Source organism: Anolis carolinensis, unplaced genomic scaffold (genome assembly GCF_035594765.1).
Source record: "Anolis carolinensis isolate JA03-04 unplaced genomic scaffold, rAnoCar3.1.pri scaffold_12, whole genome shotgun sequence".
NCBI classification, from domain to species: Eukaryota; Metazoa; Chordata; class Lepidosauria; order Squamata; family Dactyloidae; genus Anolis; species Anolis carolinensis.
The window spans coordinates 13779829-13794321 of NW_026943823.1; the positions used below are offsets into that span (position 1 = coordinate 13779829).

At 42.5% G+C, this 14493-nt stretch overlaps 1 protein-coding gene across 2 annotated transcripts in view; it reads right to left on the reverse strand.

Annotated features, from left to right (window-relative positions):
- capn6 (calpain 6) overlaps nucleotides 1-14493 on the reverse strand; it is a 71595-nt gene that overhangs the window by 40735 nt on the left and 16367 nt on the right. For both annotated transcript variants that reach the window (XM_062963864.1, XM_062963865.1), the window contains one exon: nucleotides 12423-12599. In XM_062963864.1, coding sequence (XP_062819934.1) covers nucleotides 12423-12593 — 171 coding nt within the window. In that variant the 5' untranslated portion in view covers nucleotides 12594-12599. The remainder of the gene's footprint in view (nucleotides 1-12422; nucleotides 12600-14493) is intronic.

Here is a 14493-nt window from a genome sequence, read left to right on the forward strand (position 1 = left end):
GTTTCCCGGATCAAGTTTCCAGCCTTGCCTTGTCCCGCGTTTGCCACGGATCTTGTTTTTGCTCTTGTTGCCGTGTTTCAAGTCTTGTTCTAGCCAAGTATCAAGTTTGCTTTCCAGCCTAATTGCCAAGTTTCTATGGACTTAAGGACCTTGTCTTCTCCCCACACTTTGCTTGGCAAAGTGTGTGTTTCGGTTATTGGATTATAACTTTGGACTCTAATATCACATATTGGACATTATTTTCCTGGACTATATTTGACCTTTCCTGAAAGGTCTACTTCTGAACTATATTCTACACTTGTTTTATTGACTTTATATATATTCCTTAATAAAGATATTGGATAGATTCTGGTCTCTGCGCATGATTATTGGTGCTCTGCAGCCTGGGTCGTGACATTTGGCGGGTTGCAGGATCAGACCCATGGACTGGCTGGAGGGATGGAGCGGGATCCACAGCTGGGGATGCTGTGGGGCGTAGTCAAAGGTGCTTAAGCTCTGATGAGGATGATGATGTTGGGGCGCCTGGAATTGGGATGGCAGCTGACAGCGATGATGAGCTTGAACTGGGATAAAATGGGGTTTGGGACCAATGTCTAATTGCGTTGGGCAAGGTAATCTGGACGGATGCTTGGGCTTTTGTTGGGGAACTTCCTGAAGACGGGTGTGATTCGTTACTGATACGTAAGTTTACCAAGGACACTGGGCATTGACGGCGGGAGGAACTGTGCGGGGTTTTTCTCTGTGCAACTTGTGTTTAATCTCGATAGCTTGGACCTCCGTCGTCTTTTTGACGGGCAATACCTACTCACACTGGATTGACGCTGGACTGACTGACTTCGATTCCGGATTATCCCTTCTGCTGGCTATCGGTGAGACCTTTGGATTCCCTGACGACTACGCTTGGCTATAGACCTCTGGACCGGATTGGGACCCTGCTGACTGCCGTTAGCCTGACTGCTGTGCCTGGACCTGGATATCGTTGGCCGTTGAATCTTAAGCTGAATCCTGTCTACGACCACGCTTTCGTTCGCTGCAGGAAGGAATAAACAAGCCTGGTTTATTCCCCTGCTGTTTCTGAGTAGCAGAGAGGAATCTGCCACCAGTCTGTTGTTTACACTCTGACTCCTGCTGATCCTCTTTTGTTTGCATTGTTTGCCAGGCTGAAGTAAGCACTTTTGATTTAATCCGGATTATACTTCTGTTTAACCCGGTTTATCCCTTTGAACCATTTAAGCTCAAACTGAGCTGTTTTTTGTTACTTATCACACTGAAGTCAAGTGTTTGCCCTGTTCTTTGTTTCCTACAGGCGTTTTTTAGTTCTGTAACCTCAATAAACTGAGTTTTGTTTTACTTGCTGGCGTTCTGTCTCTGACAGATTGCCCAACGCCCAAAAAATTTCAGTGAGGTACCAACGTCAGGAAGACGATGGAGGAACTCAAGGCTCGTTTGGATCAGCTGCAGGCTGCATTTCATGCTGCACAAGCAGCACAGCCAGCTAAGGGACATGTAATGACTCCTGAACGTTTTGATGGGTCCCGGGACAAATTGCCTACTTTTTTGGCTCAAATTGAACTTTACTTTTCTCAGATTAGCCCACAAGCTTTTCCTACGGACACCAGCAAGGTGGCATTTATTTTGAGTTTACTGACCGGTTCAGCGGGACAGTGGGCAACTAATTTAATTTTGGGTAATGACCCAGTCAAGGATAATTTGGTTAACTTCAAGAAATTATTGTCGGACACTTTTGGGGATCCCCTCCGTATGGAGAATGCTAGCTGGGCTCTTTACCGGTTAAAACAGGGAAAAGGGTCTGTTTTGGACTATTTGAATAAGTTTAATTCTCTTCGCCATCAACTGGACTGGGGGGAGAACGCGTTTATGCTTTTGTTTATAGCTGGTTTAAGTGACTATCTGCAAGATGAACTGGCGCGGTTAGAGCCAGCAGAAAACTGGGACGCTTTGGTGGCTAAGGTTTTGCGTTTGGACGCCCGGTTTGAATCTCGTAAACAATCTCGGGTTATGTATGCGCCATCTGTATCTGTACCTAGGGCACCTGTGGCTAAGGGGGAGGAGCCTATGGAGGTCGGCGTGTTTAGAAAGTTGTCAACGGCGGAAAAAGATCGTAGAAGGCAATTAGGATTATGTTTGTATTGTGGGACTGCTGGGCACTTTGCTAGGAACTGTAACATCAAGCCTTCTCAGTTTTCGGGAAAAGGCCAGCCCTAGTGCGATGTGAGTCCAACGCACTAGGGCTTACAAGGCAGTCACTAGAGGGAAAGAAACATGTTTTTGTACCCATTTCTCTATCTGTTGGGGGAAAGGAACTTGTTTCAACTCTGGCACTGCTGGACTCAGGGGCTACGGTCTCGTACGTGGATGTTGGGTTTGCAAGAAAACATAGGCTCCCTACAAAACGTAAAGCATGTGATATATGGGTGGAAGGAGCGGATGGGAGATTACTGGAATCTGGGGTGGTTAATCGTGAAACCTCAGGAATAACATGGGAGGTGCAAGGGGTAACTGGAGAATTTGTATGGGACATCACACGGTTACCAAGATACAATGTAATTCTGGGAATGGATTGGTTAACTTTGGTGAATCCTCAAGTGGATTGGGTGAAGCGTACTATAGCTTTTAAAAGGCAGGGTTGTTTTATTTTAAATTCTTCCCAGAGTGATATGGAGGGTGTGCCTACTGAATACAGGGAATTCCAAGATGTTTTCTGTAAGAAGGAAGCAGATAAGTTACCGCCTCATAGACCATACGATTGTGCGATTAGACTGGTGGAAGGCGCTAAGTTACCAGCAGGAAGGTTATACGCTCTAACGGTACCTGAAAGACAAGCCTTGAGAGAATTCCTTGATGAGAATCTAGCCAAAGGGTTTATTCGTCCATCTAGCTCTCCAACTGCTGCACCTGTGTTTTTTGTGGCTAAAAAGACAGGGGAGCTTAGGCTAGTATGTGATTATCGGGTTCTTAATAAGCATACCATTCATGATAGGTATCCGCTACCTTTGATTTCGGAGCTTCTCTCAAGGGTTCAAGGGGCTAAGATCTTTTCTAAACTTGACCTATGGGGGGCGTATAATTTGATTAGGATACGGGAAGGTGACGAATGGAAGACGGCATTCAATACATGCTTCGGATGTCACGAATTCCGTGTGATGCCTTTCGGGTTATGTAATGCGCCCGCCGTCTTCCAAAGGTTCATAAATGACGTGTTTAGAGATTTGATTGATCAGTTTGTGGTGGTTTATTTGGACGATATATTGATTTTCTCAAAAGATGAGAAGGAACATCAGCAACATGTGAGGCAGGTGTTGCAACGTTTACGGGATAATGGGCTTTTTGCTAAGGCCTCCAAATGTGTGTTTAACGTGTCAGAGGTGGAATTCTTGGGACATGTAGTTTCAGGAAAAGAACTAAAAATGGACCCGCACAAGGTTGACGCTGTCAACTCCTGGCAGGAACTCAAGTCTAAAAAAGATGTACAGCGTTTCTTGGGGTTTGCTAATTACTATCGAGAGTTTATTCCAAACTTTGCTAAACTTACTGTACCTTTAACACAGCTATTACGTAAGAAGCAACCGTTTGTGTGGGGAAGGGAGGCTCAAGATGCGTTTGAACAGTTGAAATCTAGTTTCCAAGATGATAATGTACTAATACATCCAGACATTGATAAACCATTCATAGTAGAAGCAGATGCTTCTAGCTATGCGTTGGGGGCTGTGTTATCTCAAAGGGATTCATCAGGGACCTTGCGTCCCTGTGGATTCTATTCCAGGCAACTAACACCTTTTGAACAAAATTACACCATCTGGGAAAAGGAATTGTTGGCTATAAAGGTGGCTTTTGAGGTGTGGCGGCACTGGTTAGAAGGGGCACGTCATCAAATCGTGGTCAGATCTGACCACAAGAACTTAGAACATTTACAGACTGCCAAGAAATTGAATCAACGCCAGATTCGATGGGCCTTGTTTTTCTCTAGGTTCAACTTTAAGGTTCAGTTTGTGGAGGGGAAGGTTAATTTAAGGGCGGATGCTTTGTCTCGTAAGCCAGAGTTTAAAACTTGCGAGCAAACAGTGCGTCAGACAATATTACCAACTGCTTCTTTATGTGTGGTAGAAAACGAGTCTGGGCTACACACTCAGATTCTAGAAGCTCAAAAGAATGATAACTGGACTCAAGAACAACTCATATTGCTTTCGGTAGGGACTCGTACTGTGCTACCTCATTTACAGGAACAGGAGGGGGTTTTGGTGCGTAATGGGCAAGTTTATGTACCGGCGGGTTCACTCAGGTTGGAAGTAATTAGGGCACATCATGATGAGCCGATGGCTGGGCATTTTGGCAGGTTTAAGACTGTGCAACTCATTACCAGAAATTATTGGTGGCCTAAAATGCGACAGGACATTCTTCGTTACTGTGATAGTTGTGCAGTATGTCAACAGAGCAAGACGCCTGTCGGGCGCCCTAGGGGATTATTGTCTTCACTGCCTGTTCCTGAAAGACCCTGGCAAATTATTTCTATGGATTTCATTTCTGATTTACCTAGGTCTGGGGGGTTACACGTGTATCTGGGTGGTGGTGGATTTGTTTTCTAAAATGGCTCATTTTATACCTTGTTCAACGATTCCAGCGGCTCCTACATTGGCTTTACTTTTTACTAAGCATATTTTCCGTTTGCATGGGGCTCCTGAGATTATTGTGTCTGACAGGGCTCCTCAGTTCGTATCCCGTTTTTGGAAGCATTTCCATGAATGTTTGGGAACCAAGTTAAATGTGTCCTCTGCTTTCCAGCCGCAAACGGATGGACAATCTGAGAGAGTTAATGGGCTGTTGGAGCAGTATTTGCGCTGCTTTTGCCTGGAACAACCTGGTGATTGGGTGAAGTGGTTGTCGGTAGCCGAGTTTGCTTATAATAACGCTACACATACGTCCAGTCGACACACACCATTTGAGTTGACTTATGGTTTTCATCCGCGGGGGGGAATGGCACCGTCAACCAATGTGGTTTCTTCTGACCCTGTATATCGCTCATCTGAAATGGCTGCCTTACATGATATCACTCGTAAGTTGTTGTTAGAAGCCAAGGCAGCTCAGAAAACTCAAGCAGATCGACATAGGCAAGCAGGGGAGGAGTTAGAAGAGGGGGATCAGGTTTGGTTATCCTCTAAGTATATAAAACATTCTGGGGAAAGTTTGGACCACGGTATTTAGGGCCATTCCCTATTGTTAAGAAGATCTCTTCTGTGGCGTTTAGATTACGTTGGCCGTCCTCTCTTAAGGTCCATCCTGTATTCCATCGCTCTTTGTTAAAGTTGGACACTTCTGGGCAACGGGATACTGTAGCCGCGGAGGTCTCTGCTGTGTCTCCACCTTTGGAGGGTGAGGCCTTTGTGAGGGGGGATAGTGTTATGGTTGAGCCTTCGGGCTCCGGTAATAGAAGAAGGGGTCGTAAGACTCCTCGAGAGTCAGACTCCTTCGAGGAGCGTGAAAGAAAGCGGCTCCGGGATTTGTTTGCAGACCCGACAGATGAGGATTCATTTGAGGGTTTTTCTGAGGGTTTGGAGGAAGAGATGGCCAGCTCGGAGGAGGATGACATGGAATGGACTCGTGTGAGGGAGGATTTGGGTGTTGGGGAAACAGGCAATGAAAGCATGGGAGGCGATTGGCGGGTTGCAGGATCAGACCCATGGACTGGCTGGAGGGATGGAGCGGGATCCACAGCTGGGGATGCTGTGGGGCGTAGTCAAAGGTGCTTAAGCTCTGATGAGGATGATGATGTTGGGGCGCCTGGAATTGGGATGGCAGCTGACAGCGATGATGAGCTTGAACTGGGATAAAATGGGGTTTGGGACCAATGTCTAATTGCGTTGGGCAAGGTAATCTGGACGGACGCTTGGGCTTTTGTTGGGGAACTTCCTGAAGACGGGTGTGATTCGTTACTGGATACGTAAGTTTACCAAGGACACTGGGCATTGACGGCGGGAGGAACTGTGAGGGGTTTTTCTCTGTGCAACTTGTGTTTAATCTCGATAGCTTGGACCTCCGTCGTCTTTTTGACGGGCAATACCTACTCACACTGGATTGACGCTGGACTGACTGACTTCGATTCCAGATTATCCCTTCTGCTGGCTATCGGTGAGACCTTTGGATTCCCTGACGACTACGCTTGGCTATAGACCTCTGGACCGGATTGGGACCCTGCTGACTGCCGTTAGCCTGACTGCTGTGCCTGGACCTGGATATCGTTGGCCGTTGAATCTTAAGCTGAATCCTGTCTACGACCACGCTTTCGTTCGCTGCAGGAAGGAATAAACAAGCCTGGTTTATTCCCCTGCTGTTTCTGAGTAGCAGAGAGGAATCTGCCACCAGTCTGTTGTTTACACTCTGACTCCTGCTGATCCTCTTTTGTTTGCATTGTTTGCCAGGCTGAAGTAAGCACTTTTGATTTAATCCGGATTATACTTCTGTTTAACCCGGTTTATCCCTTTGAACCATTTAAGCTCAAACTGAGCTGTTTTTTGTTACTTATCACACTGAAGTCAAGTGTTTGCCCTGTTCTTTGTTTCCTACGGGCGTTTTTTAGTTCTGTAACCTCAATAAACTGAGTTTTGTTTTACTTACTGGCGTTCTGTCTCTGACACATTGGCTTTGTCCAATATTATGTAATTGACGTATTCAGGAAGGAGTATTACATAAGGAGGTATTCAATATTATTACGTAAGAGGGTATCCAATACTACATAAGACAGTAGCCAATATTACGTAGGGAGGTATTCAATACTACAGAAGAGGCAATCTAAGTATCCAATATTATGTTAAGAGGGTAACCAATGCTACATAAGGAAGTATCGATAAGACACAGATATCTATATCAAAATGCTATAAGAATGGTATATATAGAAAAAATGTAAATGTATATATTCTCATCCAGGTTTAAATGTGTGTATTATATTATGTTAGTATTGTTGAGTATTTTTTTACAGTCCCAACTGGGTACTATCTTATTATGTAACATATAAAGCAAAACACACATCAATCTCCAACCTTACGTAATATTGGATACCTCCTTATGTAATATGGGATACCTCCTTACGTAATATTGGATACCTCTTTATGTAATATGGGATACCTCCTTACGTAATATTGGATACCTCCTTAAGTAATATTGGATACCTCCTTAAGTAATATGGGATACCTCCTTACGTAATATTGGATACCTCCTTATGTAATATGGGATACCTCCTTAAGTAATATTGGATACCTCCTTAAGTAATATTGGATACCTCCTTAAGTAATATGGGATACCTCCTTAAGTAATATGGGATACCTCCTTACGTAATATGGGATACCTCCTTATGTAATATGGGATACCGCCTTACGTAATATTGGATACCTCCCTAAGTAATATAGGATACCTCCTTACGTAATATGGGATACTTCCTTACGTAATATTGGATACCTCCTTATGGATACCCCTTTACATAATATGTAATACCCTGTTATACGCCTGTGAAACATGAACTGTTTACAGACGACACACTCAACTCCTGGAACTCCGGGTACAATGCCTCATTTCGGGAAGTCCTTCTTCAGGTTGTGGATATTTATGCTAAATCTTAAACAGTCTTTTGATGTATGGTAATTATCTTCTTATTGTGATTCTCATAATCTTCTCGTAGTTATCTACGGTATGCTGAGGATATGTTGCTGTCTCTCTTAATCCTAATTGCTTGCTTGGTCCTGCTTCAGTTCAAGGCCTTTCCATGTTGTCAATATTCTAAACATAAACATAGGCACATACTAACTGTGATTGTTGTACCAAAATAGATATGTATAAACATCCCATATGGGAAGGCCTTGAATTGAAGCAGGACCAAGCAAGCAATTACGGGATTACTTGCTGTTGTATAGTTTTGTTTGTATACACACAATAGTTGTGGACTGTTTTCCGTTGAGATTGAAGTATGCTTTACTTTATATGTTACATAATAAGGTTGTATAATTGTGCTTGTATATACACCATATTTGTGGACTGTTTTCGGTTGGAGATGGATGTGTGTTTTGCTTTATATGTTAGATAATAAGATAGTACCTAGTTAGGACTGTAAAGAAAATACTCAACAATACTAACATACTATAATACACATGTTATGGTTGAGCCTTCGGGCTCCGGTAATAGGAAAAGGGGTCATAAGACTCCTCGAGAGACTCCTTCGAGGAGCGTGAAAGGAAGCGGCTCCGGGATTTGTTTACGGAACCGACAGATGAGGATTCCTTTGAGGGCTTTTCTCAGGGTTTGGAGGAAGAGATGGCTAGCTCGGAGGAGGATGACATGGAATGGACTCGTGTGAGAGAGGATTTGGGTGTTGGGGAAACAGGCAATGAAAGCATGGGAGGTGATTGGCGGGTTGCAGGATCAGACCCATGGACTGGCTGGAGGGATGGAGTGGGATCCACAGCTGGGGATGCTGTGGGGCGTAGTCAAAGGTGCTTAAGCTCTGATGAGGATGATGATGTTGGGGCGTCTGGAATTGGGATGGCAGCTGACAGCGATGATGAGCTTGAACTGGGATAAAATGGGGTTTGGGATCAATGTCTAATTGTGTTGGGCAAGGTAATCTGGACGGACGCTTGGGCTTTTGTTTGGGAACTTCCTGAAGACGGGTGTGATTCGTTGCCTGGATACCTTGACCTCCGTCGTCTTTTTGACGGGCAATACCTTCTCGCACTGAATTGACGCTGGACTGACTGACTTCGATTCCGGATTATCCCTTCTGCTGACTATCGGTGAGACCTTTGGATTTCTTGACGACTTCGCTTGGCTGTAGACCTCTGGACCGGATTGGGACCCTGCTGACTGCCGTTACCCTGACTGCTGTGCCTGGACCTGGATATCGTTGGACGCTGAACCCTAAACTGGATTCTGACTACGACCACTCTTTCACTCGCTGCAGGAAGGAATAAGCAAGCCTGGTTTATTCCCCTGCTGTGTCTGAGTAGCAGAGAGGAATCTGCCACCAGTCTGTTGTTTACGTTTTGTCTCCTGCTGATTCTCCTTTGTTTGCTTTGTTTGCCAGGCTGAAGTAAGCACTTTTATTTAATCCGGATTATACTTCTGTTTAACCCGGTTTATTCCTTTGAACTGTTTAAGCTCAAACTGAGCTGTTTTTTGTTATTTGTCACACTGAAGTCAAGTGTTTGCCCTGTTCTTTGTCTTTTTTGGGCGTTTTTGGTTCTGTAACCTCAATAAACTGAGTTTTGTTTTACTTGCTGGCGTTCTGTCTCTGACACACATGTTTAAACCTGGATGAGAATATACACATAAGGAAGAAGCCAATATTATGTAAAGAGATATTCAATACTACCGAAGAGGGAATCTAATATTATGTTAGCATCCAATATTAAGTTAAGAGGGTAACCAATACTACATAAGGAAGTAGCCAATGTTACGTAAAGAGATATTCAATATTATGAAAGAAGATATTCTTCAGTTCTATGGAAGAGGGAATCCAATATTACGTAAGTATCCAATATTACGTTACTTAAGCGATCCCTTGTTGTCTGAGTATATTGGCCTTCCAAGTGTAGTGTCTTGGTGGTGGATATGCAGGTGACCCCCATGTTCTTCCATGGAGAGGGCATCGGTTTCCAGGTGGAAGGCAACCTTGATCAGGGTTGGCTTGATGTGCCTTCCTCTTGGCACATTTCTCCCTTTCATCCTCCATTCGTGCCTCTTCAAATTCCACAGCACATTACAAAGCAGGGGGGGCAGGAGAATGGAGGGAGAGCAGGTGTCAATGCCCCGAACATCAATTCCAGGGGCTGGGGTTGCATATGTAACGCACGCCCTTCCACCTCATACAGCTTACCTCCAGATAGCGCTCAAGGGCCAGGGCTTCCCAGTTCTCTCTTGGTGTCTTTGCTATAGTTTTTAAGGTTAGCTTTAAGCCCATCTTTAAAAATCTTTTCCATTCTTGAGTTGGGAGTAGAGTAACTGCTTTGGGAGATGTTGATCGGGCATTCAGACAAAGTGGCCAATCCAGCAGAGCTGATGGTGTAGGAGTATCGCTTCAATACTAGTGGTCTTTGCTTCTTCCAGCACGCTGACATTTGTCCACCTGTCTTCCCAAGAGATTTGCATGATTTTTTGGAGGCAATGCTGATGGAATAGTTCCAGGAGTTGAGTGTGCCGTCTGTAAACAGTTCATGTTTCACAGGCATATAACAGGGCATTACATATTATGTAAAGGGGTATCCATAAGGAGGTATCCAATATTACGTAAGGAGGTATCCCATATTACATAAGAAGGTATCCAATATTACGTAAGGAGGTATCCCATATTACATAAGGAGGTATCCAATATTACGTAAGGAGGTATCCCATATTACATAAGAAGGTATCCAATATTACGTAAGGAGGTATCCCATATTACATAAGGAGGTATCCAATATTACGTAAGGAGGTATCCCATATTACATAAGGAGGTATCCAATATTACGTAAGGAGGTATCCCATATTACATAAGGAGGTATCCAATATTACGTAAGGAGGTATCCTATATCACATAAGGGAGGGTTCCAATATTATTACGTGGGTAGGTATATCTCATCACACAAAATAATTTTCTTAGCAGAGCAATGTATGATACTCTTGCACACAGCCTGCTCTCCAATTTACACAGCCATAGAGTGGCCATGGCAGTGCAAAGCGAGAGTGTACTCAAATTGTCGTCAAGTTGGCCAGGTTGGTCCTTTACTTAAGTGTGTTGGTAAAACTCTACCATCTTCAAATAATATATCAGGCCTGAATATACTAAAAAGACCTCCGTTCCCATTTGATTTTGGAATATAAGTATGGTCAGCCCTGGTTGGTCCTTGGACGGGAGATCTCCCATAAAAACAAAGTTTTGTAGAATATATCTCAGAGGAAGAAACTCTCAAACCCTTCTCTATTCTTTGTCTAAGGAAGACCATACGAAATGCATAGGGTTGCCATAGGTTGACAGGTCACTTGAAAGCACACACACACACACACACACACACACACACACATACACTAGGAACTGTCTATGTCCTTCCACCAGAAGTTACCAGGGAGTGTGGTCGGTCAGTCCAGGTTCTACTACAGCACTGAACACTATACAATCTAATGCCTCTTTTTTTTTACATAGAATAATGCCATAATAACTTCATTTCACTTCTGAAAATAAGGAAGACATGGATACAGTACTTAGACACAGGTAGGAGAAAGAGCCATTTTCTACTTGTCCCTGCTTTGAACTTTTATCTCTTAATTAGAAAACAGAAGCAGACAGAAGGCAATTTTCCAGCCGATTCACCACAATTGGAATAATATTTTACTACTTGTGCTTTGGGCGAAAATGTAACAGCCACCTGGACAAAGCAAATAGCAGGATGTGGATATAGTCAGGCAATTCTGAAAGCAAAACAAATACCTCCCAGTAGATTCCCCTTATTTTCAGTAGTAGTTGCAAAAGGGGGGCAAGGCTTAACTGGTATCAGTGGATGGTGAGTGATGCTTATTCATTAAACATTGAAACATAGTTTAAAACTGCCCTTCATTCTTATATATACCAGTTGTTCTTAACTGTCATTAAATCAACTTATAGTGACCCTAAGAATGACAGATCTTTGAGAGTGCATCTAGACTATAGAATTAATGCAGTTTGACGCTAGCTGTTCAGTGCTATGGAAACCTAGAAGCTGTAGTTTTACGAGTTGTTTGCCCTTCTTTAACAAAGAGTGCTGGTGTCCCATCAAATTACAACTCCAAGGTCTATAGTGCTATTTTTAACTATATATTCTTGCATAGGTTTGCTGTGAGTTTTCTGGGCTGTATGGCCATGTTCCAGAAGCAGTCTCTCCTGACTTTTCACCCACATCTATGGCAGGCATCATCAGAGGTTGTGAGGATGCTTGCCATAGATGTGGGTGAAACATCAGGAGAGAATGCTTTTGGAACATAGCTATACAGCCTGGAAAATTCACAGCAACCCAGTGATCCCAGCCGTGAAAGCCTTTGACAACACATATTCTTGCATAGAGACTATATGGTCTTTGTGGCATTTCCAACTCACAGTGTAGAATTAATGCAGCTTGATGCTACTTTAGCTGCTTTGGGATCCTGGGAATTGTAGTTTCACAAGGTCTTGAGCCTTCTTTGCCAAAGAGTGCTGGTGCCTTACCAAATAACAACTCCAAAGATTCCTTAGCATTAAGGCAGAGCAGTGAAAGTGGTCTCAGACTGCATTGATTGTACAGTTTAGATGTAGCCTTAGATTCAGTGATCAAATGTTTTGATATGCTATTTCATAACCAAGCCACGAAACAACGAGGATGTTTTTAAGCTTTATAGGTAAGCAGACCAAAGCAAAATATATTTTTTATGGCTACCTTAGGGCGTTTCCATTCTATCCTCCCTGGTGGTGGAGTACTGTAGAAGATGGATTCATCTATCGCTGGAAATTCGGGGTCTTCAAAGAGCCTCCCTTCTTCGAGGCACTGCTGCTTCAGTTCCTGATACTTTTGATTCTTGAAGGCTTTCGCTGGAGCCGTCGAACACATGGCGCTCTGTCCGAAGGAAAGAAAGACTAAGTGTTTTGTGGAAGCTGCCTATCAACAAATCAACTTTAATCAATGCAACAAGAAATAAACAGAGGGCAAGAGGGAAAGTTTTACAATGGATCTTAAGTGTTCTAGTGAAAATGAAAATAGGACAGAGGAAAAGAACGCCACAGTAATAAAGACCCTACTGTATATACTTGAGTATAAGCTGAGTTTTTCAGCCCTTTTTTAGGACTGAAAAAGCCCCCCTCAGCTTATACTTGGGTGAGAGTCCTGGTTGGCTAATATTTGGGTCGGCTTATACTCAAGTATATATGGTACATTTACTATTTTTCTCTATTATTATTGACATTATTACATTTATTATTTTACTCTATTTATTATTATTATTATTATTATTACATTTATCATTTTAGTCTATTATAATTGTTACTATTCCATTGATTTTATTCTATTTTTATTATTATTAATACAGTAGAGTCTCACTTATCCAACATAAACAGGCCGTCTGAACGTTGGATAAGTGAGTATGTTGGATAATAAGGAGGGATCAAGGAAAAGCCTATTAAACATCAAATTACATTATGATTTTACAAATTAAACACCAAAACATCATGTTTTACAACAAATTTGACAGAAAAACTGGTAACACTATGTAGTAATTATTGTATTTACAAATTTAGCACCAAAACATTGCAATGTATTGAAAACATTGACTACAAAAACATTGACTACTAAAAGGCAGACTGCGTTGGATAATCCAGAATGTTAGATAAGCAAATGTTGGATAAGTGAGACTCTACTGTACATTTATTACTTCACTTTGATATTATTATTGTTACTACATTTATTATTTTACTCTATTATTACATTTCTTGTTTTACTCTATTATTAAAAGGATACATAAGCACATTTACATTGAAGAAGATGAGAATAATGATTTAATCAGAGTTGGACAGTCTTATCTTAAATTACCGTTTTATGTAAATATTCAAAAACATTTAACCCACTGATGCCTCAATTACTGTAATTTTATTGGTATCTAGTTTTGTTTTTGATACTTACCACTCTTGGCTTATACTTGAGTGAATGTCTTCCCAGTTTTTTTGTGATAAAATTAGGTATCTCAGCTTATATTTGGGTCAGCTTATGCTCGAGTATATAAGGTAAATACTTAGCTATTTCCCCATCAGCTTCCCTGAGATGGAATTCAACATGACTATTTGGATAGGGATAGAAAATGCATCCACACTGTAGGATGTTTGCTTCCACTTTGACTGTCATGGCTCTATTCTATGGAATCTCTATACTTCTATACCTGAAGTATAGAGATTTCTTGAGGATCTCTTCTTACTCAGGAGCCTTGAGAGGATAGAGGCAGGGAGACTCAGGTGCTTTGCATCTTCAAAAAGAGAAGCAAACTTCCCTGCTTTCCTTTTGCGAAGTGTCACGCTCCACAACGTCTGCTCCCATTCAGTCTGGGCATCTGAGACGAATCATGAACATGCTTACAGTCTGCTCGTGTTTAACATCATTGCGATGCATTTTCCGATTGCACAATAACCAGCAAACTGCATGTAATTGTTGATGGAAACAATCTGCTTTGTGCTTGAAGCTTTGCCTGGAAAACTCTGTACACAGTTTTTAACAAGGATGGGATTATTTTTTTTTCCATTGCCAGAATGGACCCCAAGAGGTAACTGTCTTGCTCTGAATGGTTTCCAATGGATAGTAAATTTTTCCCCCCAGGAAGATCTTATTTTCCATAGACTTGGTGGTTCAAGATGAGTCTTGGAGGAATTTCTTGCTCACTGTCATTCTCAAAGCTAAACTAGGGGCGATGATACATGACAGCAGGAGACATCCGGATCCACTCTGCTGGTAAGTAAAGATAGACTAC